The 21394-nt window shown below is 39.1% G+C and overlaps 1 protein-coding gene across 7 annotated transcripts in view; it reads left to right on the top strand.

Moving 5' to 3' along the window:
• TUB (TUB bipartite transcription factor) overlaps positions 1–21394 on the top strand; it is a 155545-nt gene that overhangs the window by 126685 nt on the left and 7466 nt on the right. For 2 of the 7 annotated variants that reach the window (XM_061380484.1, XM_061380487.1), the window contains exons 4-10: positions 1812–1949; positions 12608–12775; positions 16231–16302; positions 17218–17339; positions 18222–18413; positions 18951–19063; positions 20695–20809. In XM_061380484.1, the coding sequence (XP_061236468.1) occupies positions 1812–1949; positions 12608–12775; positions 16231–16302; positions 17218–17339; positions 18222–18413; positions 18951–19063; positions 20695–20809 (920 nt within the window). The remainder of the gene's footprint in view (positions 1–1811; positions 1950–12607; positions 12776–16230; positions 16303–17217; positions 17340–18221; positions 18414–18950; positions 19064–20694; positions 20810–21394) is intronic. The other 5 variants (XM_061380486.1, XM_061380488.1, XM_061380489.1 and 2 more) reach the window with 5 other exon arrangements.

A 21394-nucleotide genomic window follows, 5' to 3' on the forward strand; every position in this document is an offset into this window, starting at 1 on the left:
TTAAAGAGAGACTAAGCTACAAATGCAGGGTAGATTGCTGGGTTGGTAAGTCACACATTTAAAGACTGTGGAGTGGAGACTCTTTGGTTCCCTGCTTAGCCCAAGGCTGCCATGTCCATGAAAATAGGACCCAGTGTACTGTCTTTAATGTGACGTTTTCCCTAGCATCCTGTGCACTCACTCCTTTGGTTATATCTTACTCATTTCCAGTGCTCCTCTACACTCAGCGAAGGGACTGCAGTCTTGTGAATAATGGATGATGAAGACACGTATGAAGTGTTGGGCAGTGACAAGCCGTTTAGTCACCCCTCTACTAATTTAATGTATATTTTCTCTAAATCTGGAACTCTTCTGCTGTGTAATGAGAAAAGGAGCATGTGTTTATCGAGTGCCTCAGATGCTCTTTGTGTTGTGAATGTAATGCTACTGATGACAGATTGCTGTGCTGAAGAGGGTAGGTGTGGGTTTGTAAGCTACAGTCTCCACAGAGATAAATCCATTTCATCTTACTCCTCTAAGAATTTCCTTGGTGCTTCTATTGCTATTCATGTGCAGGAAGGATTCCTGATGAACAGGGAAATTGCCTCACAGACCAGAAGCCTAGGTAGAATGTCCACCTTCAGAGAGAGATTACTGGCAGTCCACATGTCATTGAGCATCATTTGGCCTTTTGAGGGTTTATTTAGTTTCTCAGGATATTTTAAAAGTAATTTTATGGACAACCAGTTCTTTCTGGTAAGGTTCCTTAGCGAACTGTTTTTATCCTTTTAAATAGAGCACTTTAGTTTTGAGAAAAAGAAAGGGATGGTGGGAGGCTGTCTCCATCTGGGATGAACCACAGTCATCACATGAAGCCAATGGAGCTTAGTAACTGACCATGACCAGCAGCTGGCACCAACATCACTTCGTGCCCACTTACAAGTTGTTTCTTTAGGGGGGTAAAGTTTGATGATTATTTTATTGTATTTCACAAAGGTAGTTACATTTATGACTTTGTAAACTCAATATTATTTCACTTCAAGGCTTGGCCTGGCCAGAAGAAAGAGTTAGTGAGTGTTGCTTTCACAGATTCAAATACTGACCTCAAAGCGTGTCATGCTTTTAGAAAATGAAAAAGCAACCTTTTACTTTGAAAACAATCGGCATTGCATGAATTATGCTGACATTCACAGTTTTTGCCATGCATATTATATTGAGACTTCTAAGGAATTAATTAGTTTTTGCATATGTTACAGAACAGGAGGAGTTTATATTTTTGGCTTGGGTGTAGTTTCACCATAAAATTCATGGCCATTCTGTTCATCGAACTGTGATATATACAACTGTGCAAGCTGTATTTTGAAAATAACCTTCCAATGATTCCTTGTTTTCAGGGTTAAGATGTAGGTTTAAGCACAGGCAGTGCAAACTCTAACTACAGTTTTTCTGGCTTCATGCTGCCACAGTTGATGATCAGTCTGGCAGAGCTTTACTGTGAGGAAAAGTGCTTCCTACAATAGCTCAGCAACACATTAATATTCTGATGTCACTTTTGGCCTGAAAGTTAGAAGCTAATAGATTATTGGAAGGAGGAAAAAAGTTAGGAAGTACATTCCAGCTAACCTAGCACTTTCAGGTTTACTGTAGCTTTGCAAATTATGGTTTATTTGACTCTCCTGTCTGCATGAATTGTCTGAAATACCAAACAAACTCTGCTATGTCTGCTTACGCTTTTATATCTTCACAGAGTTCTCAAATCATTCTCTCATCTCTCTTTGTTTCTTTCTTCTCTCTCTGTTTTCTTTATGGTGGGGTTCCCTGAATCTCTCAAGCAGTGCAGGAGGCCGAGCAGGAAGATGTAAAGGTGGTAGTGGATGCCCAAGCTCCGAAACCAACTAAAAAAACCAAGGCCGCAGCTGCGAGCTGTCAGACTGGCGGCACCAGAAAGGAGAAAAAAGGGAAACACAAAGGTTAGCTGCATGCAGCTGAATGTCAGATGTGGAATTGACTGCAAAATACAGCTTTTTCTTTTCTTCTTTTTTTTTAATTTCCTTGAATTTTTGTAAAGAGCCTGAAAGTAATTTCTTGAGAATTTTGTGAGATTGGAAAATGTGAGTGGTCTGGTCTTGCTTTGGCATGTATAACCTGGAAGTGAAGGAGGGCTAAAATTTGAAAACTGAGTCTTTTCCAAAAGGAGAGCATTCAAATTGCAGAGGAGGAAAAGAGTACTGATGGAAAAATAGCTGGTGTTTTCCTGCTGTGTTAAAGAAATGAGAGTCATCTTACATCAACGTGATTTCTTTAGACTGTCTGCATGTAATGTAATTTGGTGAAAGAGCCTTAAATTGCAGTAAGTTCTGTCCAGTCTTACTGAGGCTTGAGGTGTATAAATTAGAGATGCAAGTAGGCATTTTGTAAATCAATTCAACAAAACCGAGATAACATTCTCGAAAGGGTTCTTCAGGTTGTTATTTCAGTGTTACTGTCTCACCTGGTTGACATATGGGCGTGTTTGTATGAAAAAAAGTCTGTAATGATTTTGGGTGAGAGTAGGTAGACAAAAAATACACTACTGACAATGACAAAGGCGTAGGTGGAAATGACATTGCCAGTATTAGGTTTACTATTTGAGCTGCATAGTCATGGAAGAAGTGACATGATCTACTTTAGAGTTATTCACATTTTGTGTATATGCGTGTGCATACGGTTTTTGTACCACATACAATTTCTTTTTATTTGATGGTAAATGACTAATAAATATCTTTCTAGTAATGTGCAGTTCTCAGATAAAGTCAGTGTGACACTGTCCTGTCTGGACTGTACTGTATTCTTGTCTTGTGTATGTCCAACAGTCTCTCCATTACTGCTTAAGTAAGAAAATAGTGTATATCCTTGACAAGTCTATTTAAAAGTAGCAATGACTAATAAAGGTAATTACTGAGGTCAGAGTATTGGGGCTTACCTACAGGGATTTTGCAGGACTTGAGCCTATCTTTTCCAAATCTTTCACACATATTTTACATACTGCAGCTCAGTTATTGAGATCTGAATCTACAGTATCACTATGTCTGTAGTCTCTCTGGCTAAAAAGGAAGCCCTAGGTTAGACAGGCTTTGGTGTGGCCCTGAGGCAAACACTTTATCCAGATATTTGAAAAAAGATGGTGTGTGTCAATACCTAGGCTTAAAATAAGTAAGAGTCAAGGGTAAAATTATCAGAATATAAAAATTGTTGGCAAAATAATTGAACAAAAACCTAATGTTTTTCAGTTTAATGCAAAAAGCAATGCCACTGCAGCATAGTGATACAGATGCCAAATTCTACTTTGAAGTGCATCTTGCTGAAAAGTAAAAATTCTTTTACTAGTTTAAAGGTAAACCTGTCATAAGCTGTAACAGAGCATCATGCAGGGTAGTACTTAAATCACAGTTACTACATGACCTTGAGGCTCTGTTTAATCTCATAGTGCCTGGTTTGCCTTCACGGGGTCTCCGTGTCTGTGCTATGTTCAGAACTTCAGAGCTGTGCTGGTCAGTTCCAATACAGAGCAAGAAGCGGTAATCATTTGAGTGTGTGATTTCCAGGACCATTCTGCAGATGCCAGTCACACACATGCTGGGGCTGCCCAGGATTGATTGCTGTCTTCAAACTTACTGCTAGATGTAAGCAAGTTAAGTTAGACCCTGAGCACTGTGTGCTTACTGTGAAGGAGTTGCACAGTTTTCTATTACCTCTCAGCAGGTAACCCCTGGTATTTTTCTTATATGCCAATAATATTTTTATTAATTTTCTGAAAAATTCCCCAAACAGGCAAATGTTGACATACTTTAATATAAACAAGTTGTGTCAGTAACACAACGTAATGTAGACCGAGAGCTTTTGCATGCTGATACTGCTCTGCGTGGTGGAAGCTAATATTCTTAGCTATAAAAACCTCTGCTTTTGCTGCAATTCTTATTGCTTATCCTGCTCTAGTCTTCTCTTGCCTTCAGCATTTGCCCACCAATGCTATATTGTGTATGTTTCCATGGAGTGGAGGTGTTATTCATCAACTATACTAAAGAAAATGTTGAGTACCTCCTCTCCTGAAGGTTATGTTGATGACTAGTAACAGATCTCCAGCAACAAGCATCCCTGTCAGTTGAAGTGTGTTCAGAGCGTACACATAGCATCTTCTCATCCAGCTCATCTACTTTTTTTGCACAGTGGTATTTAACTGTTCATTCATGTATAATTTCATCTGTGGAATCATACCTAGTTTACCTTTGATAGTGTAAAACTGCAGTGTTTGCAGGGGATTATAACTGGATTTCTGTTCTTACATCCCTACTGAAGCTGCAAAATCTTTTGGGTTTGGTTGAAAAAGTAAAACCAAATGCAACTTTAAAATTCCTGAGGGATTTTACTGATCAATCCACTGCAGACATAGCTAGTTCATGTTATTTAGGAATGAAGAAAATGGAATTGATAAGCAGAGCCCTGGAGTAGAACTTGTATCATTTTTTCATTACTGTTAAGAGTGTGAATCTTGGGGAAAAAAAAAAAAAAGAATGGATTTGCTAATGGCTTCAGATCTAAGTAATGAAAATGGACGAAGGGTAAATTGGTTTATGCCATTTTGTGGCACAAGAGATTTTGTTGGAGAAAGTTCATCGGTAATTAGATGAAATCTTGAAAGTTTTAGGTTCTGCTTTTAGCTTTGCAGGTTTTGTCTCCACTCTGACTACTCTGGCTGTAACCTTTGTATGTCCTGTAAACAAGCAGGATAAATGCACTTAATATGCTAAAATAACATTTTAAAGGTTTCTGTTAGAATTTAACTACAGTGAGCATTACCTTTCCAAGCATAACCAATCTCTTTATGATTTAAGAAAAAAGAGCCTGTAGACCAGATCCTGTGAATAGTAAGCTAATTCAGAGAGAAAATCATTGACTTATACATGAATAGCTCTTGAAGATGTAGTGTAATGATTGTACTCTGGTCCTAGATGTGTAATGCGTTTTTAAGTGGCTCAGAGAACAATGAAACTATGATCAGAACAATGTGCTAAAGACAAACGCGAAGGAAACATTAGGTTTAATGAGGTTACGCTGACATTAGGCAAGAAGAGGAATGTGGCTAATTGCTCATGTAGAGCTGATTGTGCCTCTCAACTTGGAGGTCAGTGAATTTTGCAATTCTGTGCTGGGTAGTATGGTACTTAGCTTGCTTTCCCCCTATATCTGTGATTATTGCTGGTATTTCATTATTAATGGAGGTATCCAGTATACATTCTGCCTGTTTTTAAAAAGAAACATCAGTTTGGTGAGACAGAGCCTGCAAATGCAGTAAATTTAGGGTGTTTTGTAGTAGCTTAGCTCACTAAGCTGGTATTCCTGAAAGCTTTGGTTTCCCAGTGTATTGTTTGACATAGTATTCAGTACTGAAAAAAACCCCCGAACAAAATATAATGAATTAATGTGAATATGGTTGTCTTTCCAGTGGAAATAGCAGATTAAATTCTGGTTTGGTCTGTGATGCTAGTAAAGGATGACTAAGGCCATTACTGAACAGGATTGTTGGATGGTTCAACAGAAAACTAATGCAAACAAATGAAACGGTTGTGGCAGGAACCTATGACAAAGTGTTTACCCTGCATAGTATTACAAGTAAAAAACCACAGCATCTTTAGATATCAAATACCTTGATAATTCTTTAAAAATTGAGATTCATGAAAGCATTACAGGTGCATAGTGGTGTGGGGTTTTTGTTTGGTTGTTTTTTCTCCCCAGTATATGTTTGTGAAGAAATTAATATCCTGGATAAAGTGGGGTTTTTTGCCTATGTGCAATGAATGGAGCAAAAACAAATCAGGAAGATAAAATAGAACCTTTAAAAAGACCCAGAAAATCTGCAAACCTGGAGTTAAATCAAAGGGAAATCTGTGAAAAGCTGCTGTTTGGGGATTTTCTTCCTAGCACTCTTGCACTTACAGCATGTAAATACATTCTACAAACCCCCTGCTTTGAACTGCACTGGTTCACTCAATGCCATGGGCATTATGATTTTTGTCATTGAAATCCGAAATCTGGATGAGTTTAAAATGTTCAAATAAATGATACCTTCCCAGCAATTTTTTTCTTACATTGTACATTAAATGTATATATAGTATGTTGGGTATTCCCTGCCGTCTTTATGAGAGCCAGAAAGCAAGCGAGCTGCTTTGACATGCAGCAGTTTTTCTGCCAGGATGGCTATTCCATGTTTTGATTTGGTTTGCTGCTTCTGTGTTTCTGTTCTTTCTTTCACGCTTGTCTGTCTGTTTTGATTTGTGCCTCCTGTTCCATTTTTATATGTAACAAGCAACTACATTAGCTCTGGCTGCCTAAGAAAGCAGGACCATTTTTGGATACTTCTCATTTCTCACTGTATCACTTCCTTTCTGACAGGGGGAGGGAGGTTCATGTAGAGTAGATTTACCTTGGCTTCTGTTCCCTGTGCATTAAAGAGAAAGGGCAGGAGGAGCAATAAAAGAGTTTACAGCAAGAAAATTCCAGTTATTTCTGGATCTGACAACCCTTTCAGGCTGTGCTTTGGCAACACATGGACTTGATTGTGAAAAAGTCAAGTTTAGCCTCCTCAGGGTAGAGATTTATGGAAGCCAAGTTCCTGCCACAGTTTTTTAGGTTTCATCACAGTGAATGTAGAGTTTGGTGCTCAAGCACTTGCTTTTTTAGTGACCTGATCTGGTGTTATGAATAGTCCTTCTTTTGATGGAAGTTTGGGCTCAATCACCTCCAGAGGTCCTTTCCTAAAAAGCTTTGTATTTGCCCCCCTGTCCCTATAAACAAATCCCTCTGTGATTTTGCAGTTGCTTGAACCCATATCAGTGAGGGAACAACTCATATAAGAAAGGGTGTATACTGGGAAATGGCTTGCAAAATATTGACAGCTACAATGTACTTAAGGTTATTCAGTCCTGAAATAGACATTAAAAAAAAGCTTTTCTCACGCTTAAAACATTCTTGTTTTTCAGTAAATTATTTCTCTCACCCAGCAGTGAAAGAGATTATTTTTTTTTACTTATTAGTTTTTTTTAAAGCAATGGAGTGCTAAATTTCTAGAAGATGAAATTTTATGATGCTTCATTCTAACCATTTTCTTGGAGCTTCCTAAGCAATCATTCTAAGAAAGAACCTTTTCCACGTACTGATTTGTGCAATGCTATTTTCTTGTACTGGAATTTAATGCTAATAGACTCAGCTCAATGCTGACCTCAGCATTGAGCATTATTCACATGGTTATGTCTTCTGTGTCAGACCAGTGGCTACTCTAACCTGGTATCTAGTGTGCCTGCATTTGCTGTCAGCTTGTTTGTAGAGGAAGGACATACTGTAGAACCCTTATTGTATGTAACTGAGGTCAGAAAATGTGGCTTGAGATTTTCTCTGGTTCCAGTGACCTACCACCTGACCTCAGTCAGCTCTTCAGATCTGATCTGCAAACGGTTCGAGCATGTTCTTAAAACTTTGTCTGTGAGCAATATGCCCAACTTCACATGTTGAATTTTTGTCCCTAGTGTTTTATAAAAAGAGAACAAGAATTTTTGTATCTTGGAGTTCCTTGCGTGTAAAGTAGGGACAGAAATACTTGTTCTCTGTGCTATGTTCCTTTCCTGATACGCAGTCTTGTTTGATGTTCAGTCACTGAGCAAAATCAGTTCTCTCTAAGATACTTTCTTTTTAATTTCTTTCTTAGTTTGCAAATGTCCTATGAAGAAATTCTTCAGTTATTCTGTTATTGTCAAGTAATTTAGAAATCTGTCTTTTCATGGTGTCCTGGGAGCATTAAAGACTCTCTGTAAATAATCAGTTAATCATTCTTTCCTGTACTTACAAGTTCATGTAAAAGAACCAAGAGGAAATAACATCTGCTGAAAATCTTTCCACAGCAAAATGTTTGCATGTATAAATACATGCAGAGAGGAACATACTGTGTATAAATACAATTAGATTCTTTTCCTGCAAGATCTAATTACTGGGGATTCATGTTCTATATAGCCAAATACTTAAACAATGTTCTGGAGAGCTGACTCACCATGCTTATGCCTGTAATTTGCTGCTGGGTAGTTTGTCACATACTTAATCTGTAACTAATTTTTTCAAGGCTACCATTGTGCGTCATGTACTACTGTCAGATAGCAAAAACTTCCCTCATATTTGATCTCGTGCTCATCTGTCAGTGGTGGCCACATGCATCAGCTGCCTCTCTTTAGTTTCCCTGGTCGTACATAGCTTGGTAGCATGTAATCTTTTCCTTCCTTGACATTGTTCCCCACCCCTTAAAAATTTTCAGTACTCTTTCTTAATTATTTCTTCAGTAGTGAAATAATAAAAAAATGCAGTTCTGCCTATCCTCTTGAATTTTCTTACTTTGCTGTAGCATTATAGTGCCATTAGACTCTCATGACTTTGAATTGCACTGACTCTGGTGCAGTGTCTAGAAAGGCTTAATTTCTCTACAGTTTTGAGGGAAAGTTCCATTTAGACTTAATTCTGTTACAGATTTTAGGTTCAGATAGGACTATTCAAGAGACTGATCTAAGGTTTGGATTCAGCATGACTAAAGCCTTAGTTTCCCACTTGCAAATAGGGTTAGGAAGTGTATTTCTTTTCTGCAAAATAATTTTGAAGATTGTAAAGCTGAAATAAGAATGTATGAGACTCAAATGGGTACCCAGAACTGCACTTGTAATGGTCTACTAGTGATATTGGGGGTGAAAAAACCCCCACCACAAACTGACCTCTAGATCTGTAAGGTCAAGGAGGAGGGATGTACTTTAGGATATATAGATTCCATCCCATGTAGTCTGTACAAACTTAGGCTGTCAGAAAGAAATTTGATAACTACATCTAGTAGGACTGAGATGGCTCACCTATGTTTATTTTAGCATCTATCTAGAGGACATACTAAAATTGTTGGCAGCTATTCAGCTTCCAATTGATGGAGATCTAGGATAGACAAATTTATGCTCTCATAAGGAGATTTCTTTAAATTGCAGGATTAGAACAGTAAAACAAGCTCTTGTCTTCATATCCTTGAAATGTATTGTCGTTCCTAAATACAGTGAGACTGAATGGATGTTGGGTTGTTGATACATCCTTTAGAAGCTGAAGTTTCAGATAGGCATAGTGAGGTATCATAAGATGCATAAAGGTTTAGATTTGTTTCTCATACATCAAAAACACTAAGCAAAATTTTACCACTTTATTCCTTTCCCAAGGCTTCCAGTAGCGGTCCTCTTCTTTTTTTTCACCATACCTTTTTCTGTCTCCTCTCATTCCAGGCCTGGGTCTTGTGCTTTTTGTGTGTAGATAGCTAACATTTTGTATATTTAAAGCAAAAGCAAAAAAATCCTGTCTAAAAATCCCATGCCTGAGATCAAAATTAAGTGCATGCCCACCTAATGTATTTTGAATTTCTTACAATTTAGATGAATTCAGGTTATAAAAGCATCCTACAAGGTAGTTTAGATTACTGGTTTTTAAGAGCATGATACTGTCTATTTATAAATACTGTCTGGATGATTTTAAGTGCTGACAGAATGCAGGCTTTTGATAAATAATAGTTTATAGGGTGGAAATGCCAGTGAATGCCAATTTTGTGTTGCTTTTTTTTTTTTTTTTTTTCATTATCTCTTTGTTTTCATTTCTGGGTTTCATCCAAGACATCACCATGTTAAAGTTTACCAGAAGGCCGTTACTGAAGGGATTGGTATTCTGGGGGTTGTTTCAAGTCTTCATATTTCCTCCCTGCCCTCCTTCATAGTTGCCTATCAAAAATTCCCTTTTCTTCTTAGCAGGTATTCAAGGACATTTCTATCAGGCTTTTTTCTACCTGATTTTTCAGAAAAGCGATAGAAAATGATGACTGTATCAATAGACTTTCTTTTTTGGCACAGCCTGCTCACCTTCTTTGCCTCTTTTGACCCTGTCCTTAAACTGGAAAACTTGTAACTATAGACATGAACGGTTTGTTTTATTGCACAGTGAACTGTCCTTCCAGTAAGTGGGTAGAAAGGAATCACAAGATACAGAAAGTGAGAACACAGGGAGAGATCCACCTTGAATATCACTATTACACAAGCTTGGAAGTGTTTTCAGACAATAGGTGATGGTAAAGCTGCCTTTTGAACTATGACTTACAAAGATACACTTAGATCTCATGATACAGAAAAAAAGAAGCATGTATGTATGTTTGCATTTAATGCCATTTTACACATCTGCATATATCAACCAAGATGTGTTCACACACGCAAATATTAAATAGTTAATGCTGCATTTGCCATGAACCATCTACAGTGTTCTAATGCAGTGGAGGTTCTTTTTTTTTTCTCCTTTCTGTCTGGCTGCATCTTCCATTCCCTGAAATGGGGTTGCCAGTGGAACTGTTCGTAATGCTTAATAACACACACTATCAGTGATGCACTCTTCAGAACACTAGAATTGATTATTCTTCTCTAAAAGTGTGACCTGGCAGTGTAGCCTTTGTCCTAATGCCTGGTAACACGTGATGTTCCTGACAGCACGGGATGTGAGCGCAGATGTTCTGCAGGCATCAGAAAAAAGCAGCCTCAGTGCAGTGTCTTAATGCTGTTGGAAGGCATTTCATTTGCTACAGGTCAGTGTCTGTTTTGAAGAATAAGATGGTTTGTTCCTTTTTGAAATAGGTTCTCAAAATTAGGTTTGTGTTGTCTGAAGGCTAGATAGATATTGGGCTAGATAGATATGCATGAGATATGAGCATTTTGTTAAACTCATGGATGCTTCATACTTTTGAAATTCAGAGTATTGAGGTAAGAACTTTAGGCAGCCACTTTAGTGATAATGGTTAATATGGTTAAAGCTGTTAAAAATGCCACGGTGGATCTCAGCATCTGTCTGTTCTAGAGCACCTTTGCTCTAGTGCTTATCCTGAGGTTTTAAGGAAAATGCTGTTCTATTCACTGCCATATTATACCTTCAACACAGGAAATTATACTCTCTATCCTGCATCACACAGAGCTTCTGTCTGAAATCATCATCCTACCAAGATGAGAGAATTATTTTCATGGACTTTATTTAGTTCTTCAAGGTTGGAGAGGCAGCTTGTTTATTTGTAGCAAGTTGTTACTAGTTTTACTGTAAATAAATCAGAATTTACAGGGTTGGTGCAGAAACTGCTAGATAAGGGTCTGTGTGATGTAGGTGAGTCAGGAATTCCTTGTGGTCTTGAACTATGTGAATTTAATGTTTCTGCAGTGTTGGACTGCGTGCTGTTAGGTAGTTGCACAGCCAGTGCTGTTCCTGAGGGTGTGCAACAGTCTTTTCCACTTGTGCTTTGTACTGCAGCAGCAGTGAGAGTGAGTATGGAAAGTACAGTGAAGCATGCTAAATGTATAATCCAGTTGTCTTTTAATGCAAGTTGACAGCTGCTGGCAGAGTGGGTTGAAATGGTGCTCTTGGAGACTTCTGCTACAGATCACACTGAAAAAATCCCAATCCCCACAGCTCCTTCTTACAGGATTTATTTAGCTCTGTTTGGTGTGGGAAGCACCAAATTCTTTTACTCATCTAGTTCTCTATAGTGATTGCTAATTCTCCACTGTGTTCCTTGCTTTTAAGCTAAGTATTTCAGAACAGCAACAGTATACAGTCTGATGTTATTTACTGTATCATACATGATAATACTAGCATTTTTATTGGTGCAAATGTGCTTTTATTATGGCTAACATAGTAGTATATGCTAGCACTAAGTCTTAACCAAGAGCTGAAGTATATTTGCAATCTCATGTTTTAACTTGCTATCTTGAAGAGAAAAACCAAAGTTAACTTGTGGTAAGAACACACCCCACCCCGTATTTCCATTTTCTGTCTTTAGAGGTGATTTACAGGTGTAAGGAAGCAGTTTCTTTCTGGCCATCATCAGAAGCCACAGAATCGCAGTATGAAGCTGTAAGGCATCCCTGGGGACTCTGGGAACCTCAGAGTGGGTATCCCAGGACCATGTCCATCTCAGAGGATGGAGGAGCCAAAGAATATGTATTGTCTTCTTTATAGTTTAACTCTGATGTTTTAAATGTATAACAATTTACTAATCCAGCAGGCATATTTAGGCTTGTTAACGTGCTGCTCTACCTGTTGTGTACACTGCTGGACATACCTGTGAGTTGTCCAGGCTTCTGAAACTTTGAAGCATTGTTTCATACCAGCAGTGTTGTTTATTAGGGGACATGGAATAAGCTGGGACTCAGTCTTACCTGTTTCTGGACCAGTTGTGTGTCCTTATGAAATCTGAGTATGTTTTCTATGTTGATCCTCTTAAGTGCATTTATTTTCTGCTTAGTTTTCAGTGTTTCTGGTGCATGGGTGGGTGTGCTTTAGGAATGAGGCAGGCAACAGTGAAATCCGGTTCACCTCATGGAGATTCTCTAGTGTAGTGTGTGGGAAGTAACATAGTTGCCTTGGAGGCTAGTTTAGTCTTGTTTAAGTCTAGAAGTATTGCTGAATGTGAGTCTGATTCTTAGAAAAGATGCTTTTTGTGAGTGAGCAATTCTCTTTTCAGTAACTCCTTGACACAAAGACAACTGAGGCTTTTGGTGTCTGACAGGGATTGATGGCCCAGCTGCTTTTCAAGATGATGTTCAGAAGACAGGAGGTCAGGTACAGATTCTTACTATTGGACAGTCTAGCCATGATGAAGATGATGGAGAGAAAACAGCTAGTGGCCAACAACAGCAAAGCAAACAAGATCTTAGAACAGCAATGCAGAAAAAAGGTAAGTAGTCAGACATGCCTTCGTGGTCTCTTTGCTTGCTTGATGTACGTTGACTCCTTTTCCTCTTCTCATTCTTGTCCCTAACCTAAGCAGAGATTGTTATGCTGTGTTTCTTCTCCTAGGAGCTTGTTAGTCTCTATTCTATTATCTAAAAATAAAAATGTTCTCACTTGTGCCAAGGAACAAGAGCTCTCCAGGCTTTCCCATCTGCAGTGCAGTGCTGTTGTTAAGGTACCAGGCAGATGCTAACGCTCATATCCACCTGTTCACATTTTTATGTTGTACAACTCTGGAAATCACTTACTTGAGGGCTAAGCAGGATAGCAGCAGAATAGCAACATTCAAACTAGAGTATTAATTTTAGTTGTGTTGCCAGTTAAACATTGTTCGTGTTTCCATTACGTGTGTTTGTGCTTCCGAGGTGAAGATTACAGCACCGTGTATTCTGCAGCATTTCCCATGTACAGTCCCAAATGTTGTGGAATTTTTGTTTTGTTTTGTGGCTTTTGTTTTTCTAGAGGCACACATGATTTAGGAGATAGATTGTGTATGTACGCATTCATGCATCTGTCCCTTCCTTCCTGTGCTGTTATTAGCTCTCATTAGACATTAACTGTAGGAAGGAAAAAAATTCCTAAAATCCTCACAAAGCTTTTTCTGAAGGCTTTTGCTTTGGAGTTGTTCTTCAGTGTGCAGCTTTTGAAGCAAAGATGGCTCAAGCCAAGAGTGCTCTGAGGCTTTAAGAATAAACTCTTTGTGTATAAAGAGCAAAATGTAAGTACAAACTTGACTTATCTAGAATAGACTATTCATACCTAAATGTCCGCTTCTTGTCTGCAGAGCAGTTCTCACTAAGATCCATTTTTTTTCTGGGACATTACTCTGCAGATGCGAGCAACTTCAACTGAAATGGGCAGCTTTTCTCCAAGTGCGGTATTTCCTGGGCATTTGAGTCTGAGGGATGTTGGGCATGACTAACAAGTTCTGATCTGTGTGGTGATTGTGTTGCCTTAAACCGTGGCTCAGAATGTTTAATCGTCAGGCCCACTACTAAAGCTGATTGATTTAAAAACTGCGAACAGACTTCTCGAATTAGGTCAGAGCACTCAGATTTTTACTCCAGGGGACATTTCTATTTTGGATGGTTTTTTTTCCCAGGGTATATTTTTATTCTCCCTAGTTTTTGTTGATTTTCTAGTAGAAGCAGTGGATGGGTGTTTTCATTTTGATTTGGTTTAGTTTTGCTTTGTTGCTCTATATTCTTAAATATATGGTATGATGTTTTTTTTACCAGGTCTGAGTATACTCCTCATCAAACACTGCTAAGAGTGGACCATCAATATGCTACAAGTCGGGGGGAGGCACTTTTTAAAGCTGGGAATGCTGAGGTTTACTTATTTTAATTGAAAACAGAGTTATGCTCTGTGAGACACCAACAGAAGGTATTAAGACAAGACTGCAACTAGCAGCACCTCCATACAATATTTTTACTGTGTGGTTTGCTACTTGGTACCAGCAGAGGAGGCTTGTTAGAAAGTTTTGAGTATCCCAGTATTCATGAGAAACTTTGTGTAGAGCTAAGGCTTTTCATATGGGCTCCCACTGCCACTTCACTTCTTGTGTCATGTCTTTACTGGCATGTCCCCATTGGTCTGAAAAGCATTTAGAATTATTGTCTCCCACCAGTACTTCTCTTGCATGAAGTAGGAACAAAAGGAAAAGAACACAGAAGTAAATGCTAACTGGCACAACGGGGAAGACTGAGTCCCACCCAGATTTGCATAGCCCTGATTTGTACCCATGGTGTTCTCTGACGCTAACTTTGTGGAGAGAAGCCTCTCTCAGCCTGTCTCTGCTTCCCCAGCAAGTTAAGTTCTGTCACAAGACAAGAACCTATAGGCTACCCAAGTGTGAAAAAAATAAAGAAAATGCCAAATGTTCTATTTGATTTCTCCATCTGTTGGAAAATGCCGTACTGGAATCATTTTCTTCTTGCAGGAAGAATATTTGTCCTTTTGATTTCCAAAGTCTTAATATGTAGAGTTCTTCTGTGGCAGATGAGTCACTAGGACAGAGACAGACTTCCATAAGTTTTAACAGTGAATAGCTAACACTTAGTCTTCGCATTTATCAGATTCCAGTATGTCTCTGTAAAGATCTGGAATGAGCAGTTTGGTCTTGGTTCTTCTTTGCCACCTGAATTTACGACTTTTTTGATATTTAGGGAATGAATAGATTTGATTTCTGAGTTAGAAAAGGAGCCCTCTGAATCATTCTTCCCCACAGATCATGAATGCAGACTTTTCTAAGGCTGGCACAGAATTTTCATCACCAAAATATTGGTGATGAAATAGTGATCACGGATGTAGAAATAAACTAAGAAATAATGCTGGTGATTAATATCTGTGATTATTAATGAGTGAGTTCTACAGCCTTGAAAATACCTGTTGACCTGAGAACTCAGGCCTCCCTTGCATAAGCAGATCCTATTGAAACTTCTTGCTGTGGGGTGTATGTCCAGACTGGAGGAAATGAAGAAACTAATAATAAGACTGTTCATGGTGCAGCTGAATGCAATACAACCATTGTATATGCTTCTGGTTTACTTTTATCCACTTGCTGTTACCATTTTGGTGTTGTTTCATCATCCAGTGTGCATCTGGTGTCAAAAGCTATCTTAAAGGGATGTGCATTGAAGTTATTGGAAGCAGTAATAACACAAAAACCATTTGAAAACCTTTTTCGTGTCTTTTTTTTCTCATTCCATTCCAAAATTTGAACCGAAGAAAACCATTACTGATATCATTTCTAATGTTTATATTTCTCTACATTAGTTTGGTTCAGTCTCTGCTTGTTGCAGACCAAGCTCGTGTTCCAAAAGACTACATGACACGAAAGTCTCTGTGTATCCCTGGAAGTCCCAGAAGAACAGCTTATAAAGCCTGAGAAAGATGATGAGGACTCAGTAGGCACAGGGGTATAGGTAGAGTTTGTGCCATCTGAATATGAGTCTGAATACTTTTTTCAATGTTACAGAATGAATATTTGTATGGGATCCCTTATATACCACTTGTGTCGATCAGGTTTTGTGTGTGTGTGTGTTAGAATTCAGGAATAAGCTGGAAACCTACCGTGCAGAGCACATCATGCACAGAAGGATTTGTGGCACAACAGTTTAGCGTGGATGATGTTTTCTGAAGCTTCACAGTGTGATCCAGGGCTTTTAGACTTCATTCAGAGTACTAAAAAAGAGGGTCATAGAAGGTATAAACAGATAGAAGGTAAATTATGATTGTGCAAAAAGAGTAAATCTCCATAACTGAAAATTCAGGCAGCAGCATTATGGCCCCATCCAGTAAGCCTTTACCTCTGTGTGGAGTCCTGTTGGCAAGTTAGGCTTGTTCACTCAATTAAGGGTTTGCAGAATCAAGTCCATGGATTTTTTCCTTTCCCAGATCCCCATGCAAATACATCCTGGTCCTCTTCCACCTCCCAGTCCAGTCTTGTCGCCCTGGATCATGTTCCTGGTAAGTATAGAAGGAAAAAGTTAATTATGCCCATGCTGCTTGGCTCTGGAAATCTTTGCATTTCATTTCTCCTGCACTGGGCTTACCCATAGTGGCAATTCTGGACCAAGTGTTTCCTTTTGTTTGTTTGGTTTAGCAAAAAATATTGTGTAGGTAGCCTGTAACATGTGGAATGTAGAGTTTGAACCTGAATAGAGGGTAGTTTCATCTGCATGATACTCCTTGAAAAACTTGGCTTGGCAAATGTCCCACCATTGACGCTTTCTGCTGCTAAGTCCTGTTTGATGTTCAAAGTTCTATTTCCCTTTGAAATGTCTGAGGCTTTGAATTCTTGTAAAGTCAAATTTTCAAGTGCTGTAAGGCAGTTCCTTTGGCCCAGGCTGATACTGGTTCTTATGTGAAATAAATATGCATGAGAACATTTCCTTGATGTGAATATTTCTTCTCAGTCTAAGATCTGCTTTTCATCAGATCACACAGGAATAGTTGAAAGTATGCTGTAGAAGGGCTCGTATTTTAATTGCTAAGGTTTCCAAGTGGCTGTGACAGGTTGTCTACTCAACTCCAATTTCAGGTTTAAGATTTTGTGTTGTGTTTGAAGTACTTGAGTGAATGAAGGAGATCTGGATTTAATTCCTGACTGAATATTGCCCCTGTATCTCTGGGTAACTCAGTCCTCCCTGTGGAATGGAAACTGTATTTCCTTTCTCATTTGCTGAAATGTTTTGGCTTCTCAGGATATGTACTGTCTCACCTGTGTATTTGTAAATGGCCTCACACAGTAAATCCCCTCTCACACACCCTCTCTCACCTGTGAGCCTAAGGGTGCAACAGTATAATAAATGATGCTTTACAGCAAGTATGGACGGATTTAATGTATTAATATTTCATATAAGTGTGGTGCTTTCTCCTCAGGCATCTCAAGCAGCATGAATTTTGATGAGGAAGAAGATGAAGAAGATGAAGACAGCTCCAGTTCTTCGCAGTTAAACAGTAATACCCGCCCTGGATCTGCCACGAGCAAGAAATCCAATAAGGTAAGGAGTGAGTGCCAAAGAAAGATCATGCAGGCTACTATGTACTGCATGATTTCAGAGTGCAGTCACAATAGGCCCGGCTTTCTCGCTTCATTTTTAATATGCACTAGAGTATCTCCAATGTGATTTACTGTTATAGCTCTCAGGGTTCACAGGAGCAAGCAATGAAAATAATGACTTCGAGAACAGAATAGCAAATATTGTCTGAACTTGAATGAAGAGAAAGGTAAATAGTAAATATTTACCTTTCTACCTCTTGCAGGTGCTCAGAAGGACCTTTTGTTTCTATTGCTTATTTCTGAACGTTTTCTCACCCTGTTCTTGCTGCTACTATTTGAACAAAATAAGCCTTTGGCTTGTTCAGATACTCTAAATCACAAGCTCTTGCTAAACCAGTTGATGGTGCCCCACTCTTATGTACTGCACTGACTTCACACCTCTGTTATATCTCTATCTAGTTAATCTGTCTTTCCCTATTTCTTCCTTTCAGCAATGGCCATCACTGTCCTTAGGTATGGCCCTTCTGAAGAAAGCAGTGTGGTGAGATTGGGAGGTGGGAGCCAGGTTGTGCTTTGTTACCATTACAGCACTCTGCCAGTGCAGCCACCCTATTCAGGTTGGCCAGATGTATCTGTATGCTGAGCACCAGTGGTGCAGGGAACTGCTCCCTGGGCCTTTGGTGACTGGAGCTTGACTGATTGGAGGAAACTGATCCTAAGCTTGGTAAACTGCCTTCAAGGCTGCTCAGGAGTCAGAATGAGGAAGACAGTATGTCCATTGTTCTTACTGTTTTAATGTGCAGCTTCTATCAAATGTCATTCTTTGGACCTATAACCTTGTAAATGAAAGTTGAGGAAACCTGAGTTTTTCTTACTGTTCTAGGAAGCCGCCTCAGCCCCCAGTCCTTCCACGAATGAGCCTCTCATAGACGTCGATGACCTGGAGGAATTTGCCATAAGACCTGCTCCACAGGGTGTCACTGTCAAATGCAGAATCACAAGAGATAAGAAGGGAATGGACCGAGGGATGTACCCTACCTATTACCTCCACTTGGAAAGGGAGCATGGTAAAAAGGTCATAAAATAACTTGAATGGCATACCAGTTGCACCTTAATATATATATTTAAAAAAAAATTTAAAGTCTGAAGAAGTTTTACTAAGAAAATATAATCTTGTATTTTAAATATATTTTTGCTTGAACTGAGATCTGCCCTACAGTCTTCCAAAAGCAAAACAATACTATCACTTTGTACTACTGCCTTTATTCATATGTCAAATCTTTGGCCTTAAATAATCCCTGCATGTCACCTTTATGGGATAGTCAGCAGTTGGGGCTGTTTGCATTCTGTGGCCTGAAAAACATCTATTTTCAATTCAATTGAAAGAGCCAGAGCAACTTAGAATGAAACATTTAACAAAATAGATACAATTTAATTATTTAAACTGTAAATAATGAACTGAATGGTTCAGAAGTCACTCTCCAGATTTTCTGTTGCTTCTCTAATGATGCTGGAAGACAAAAAATTTTCTATGATGTCCTTATGTCAAAGCAGGAAGTGCTGTGTGCTAACTCCTTTGGCATTATAGAATACGTTATTTTGCACTGCTTAGGTGTTTCTGTTAGCTGGGAGGAAACGAAAGAAGAGTAAAACCTCCAATTACCTCATCTCTATAGACCCAACTGACCTGTCTCGGGGTGGAGAGAGTTTTATTGGAAAACTGAGGTAAATACTAATACGTCTGTGAATTGTCTTTATATGATGTAGTTCATTTGAAATTAGGAAGCCTGTAAGCCACTATGACCTCTTAGTTAAGAGGCTTGACTATATCATGTGATAACAATCTTTAAGTTCGCCAGTATTCAAGGCATGTTTTCAAAACATTTCAAGTACTTATAAGACCACATTTTATTAAAAGTCGACAGGATTGAAGCTCTTAAATGCTCAAAGGCCAGATTCTCAGGGGGGTATGAGTACAACTTATCTTAATGAGATTTTCAGGAGTGTGTGAGTAGATTGTGTTTAGTCCCTAATTATATAAATGCCTTGGAATGGAAGTTCTCTCTGTTACACAATCTGAAAATCTCTTCAGTTTTGCCTGTTTAAGATCCTAATTAGAGTTATTTATTGGTCTGGTGGGAGGTGTCCCTGCCTGTGGCAGAGGGTTTGGAATTAGATGATCTTTAAAGGTCCCTTACAGCCATAACCATTCCATGATTCTGTGAAGTAGTGGAATTCTTTCAGAACCATGTTTCTTTTCTGTCTTGTCTCCCCATCATATATCAGTCTGTTGTTGACACCTACGTGGAGCCTCTCAGTGTATGTTTAGATTGTCTATGCCTGGGGAGAGGGGCTGTGCTATTAATGGCCACTTGCCTGCATGGATCTTGGAACTTCATCTGCTACTTTGCAGTACAGAATGAGGACAGTGTTGTTTTAGTATGTTCTATTTTGCGCTTCTTGGTGTGATTTCCATTTAAATAGGAAAAGTTCATCTTAAAACTTTATGAAAATACTCTCTGTATTCTAATAGAGTTAGTAGTCAGGTAACAAAGCAGACAGTTTTGTAGAGAGTAAGCATATTTTTAAACCCAAGCAAACAAAGTAACTCCTCCAGAGTGTTTTCTTACCGCTTCCAGCGCAGAGCCACAAAGATGATTAAGGGAGTGGAACACCTCCCTTATGAGGAGAGGCTGAAGGAGCTGGGTCTCTTCAGCTTGGAGAAGAGGAGACTGAGGGGTGACCTCATCAGTGTTTACAAATATGTAACATGTGGGTGTCAGGATGATGGAGCTAGGCTTTTTTCAATGATATCCAGTGATAGGACAAGGGGCAGTGGGTGTAAACTGGAGCATAGAAGGTTCCACGTTAACATCAGGAAGAACTTCTTTACTGTGAGAGTGACAGAGCACTGGAACAGGTTGTCCAAGGGGGGGTTGTGGAGTCTCCCACACTGGAGATATTCAAGGCCCTCCTGGACAAGTTCCTGTGTGATGTACTCTAGGTTACCTGCTCTTGCAGGGGGCTTGGACTAGATGATCTCTTGAGGTCCCTTCCAACTCTTGGGATTCTGTTCTGTTCTGTTCTGTTTTGTTCTTGAATTTACTGCTTTGCAAGGTGTTATGAGAGGTCTCTGGTGTAATGATAAAGGACCTTTAGTATACTCTGCCCTACTGTACCTTTACATTTTTGTTACAGCCCTTAATCCAGGAGTTGATACATAGTTGGGATAGAATTAACAGCTATTTGTACTTAGTATTATCTGTCTTTCCTTTGGGGCTGCAGTGCAGGGAAGGATAGATGTCTCAGGCAGCATTGCTGACAAACGGTGATTGGATTTTCCATTTTTTTGATAGATCAAATCTTATGGGAACTAAGTTTACAGTTTATGACAATGGAGTAAATCCAATGAAAACAACATCAAGCCTGGAGGCGAGTATCCTGCGTCAGGAGCTAGCTGCTATTTGTTACGTAAGTACTGCTCACAGGCAAAATATGCAAGAAGGGCAGATCAGTTTCTGAAATAGCACACTGAATTTACTTCTCACTTATGATTATGTAAATCACCATTCATACTTAGATGTAATCAAACAGCTGCTCTTCACTAGAGAAACCAGGAAATTCAGTGGAAAGTAAAGATGAATAAAGTTGTGCACAGAACCAGGCTGCCCGGTTCTCACTTTTGGTCAGAAGGTGAGAAGCTTTTACATAACCCTCTGGAAGACGTAGGGTGCTTGACAGCCTGCAGGCATCATCTGAGAGAGCCTCCTGAACTGGAAAGAGTTGTGCACATGGAATTACTGCGCTGAAGTCTGACCACTTGCAGTAACATTTTGGAGGAGGACTCTGATCCAAATCACAAGTAGCTGAACAGCTAGGTCTGCCGCGTTGGCTTGGAGACCGAGATAAAAACCTCTGTAACTCCTTTTTACCAGAAAAAAAACCAAAACAAACCCTAAACAAAATCAAAAATTCAATTTAATAACAGAAACCAGCCTCTTACAGGACAGTAAATAGCGTTTGTCAGGAGCAACACAGACAATCGAGACTTGAAAT

This window comes from Neopsephotus bourkii, unplaced genomic scaffold, assembly GCF_033783945.1.
Source record: "Neopsephotus bourkii isolate Nb327-2 ecotype Australia unplaced genomic scaffold, CSIRO-AGI_Nbou_v1 NB_1792, whole genome shotgun sequence".
NCBI classification, from domain to species: domain Eukaryota; kingdom Metazoa; phylum Chordata; class Aves; order Psittaciformes; family Psittacidae; genus Neopsephotus; species Neopsephotus bourkii.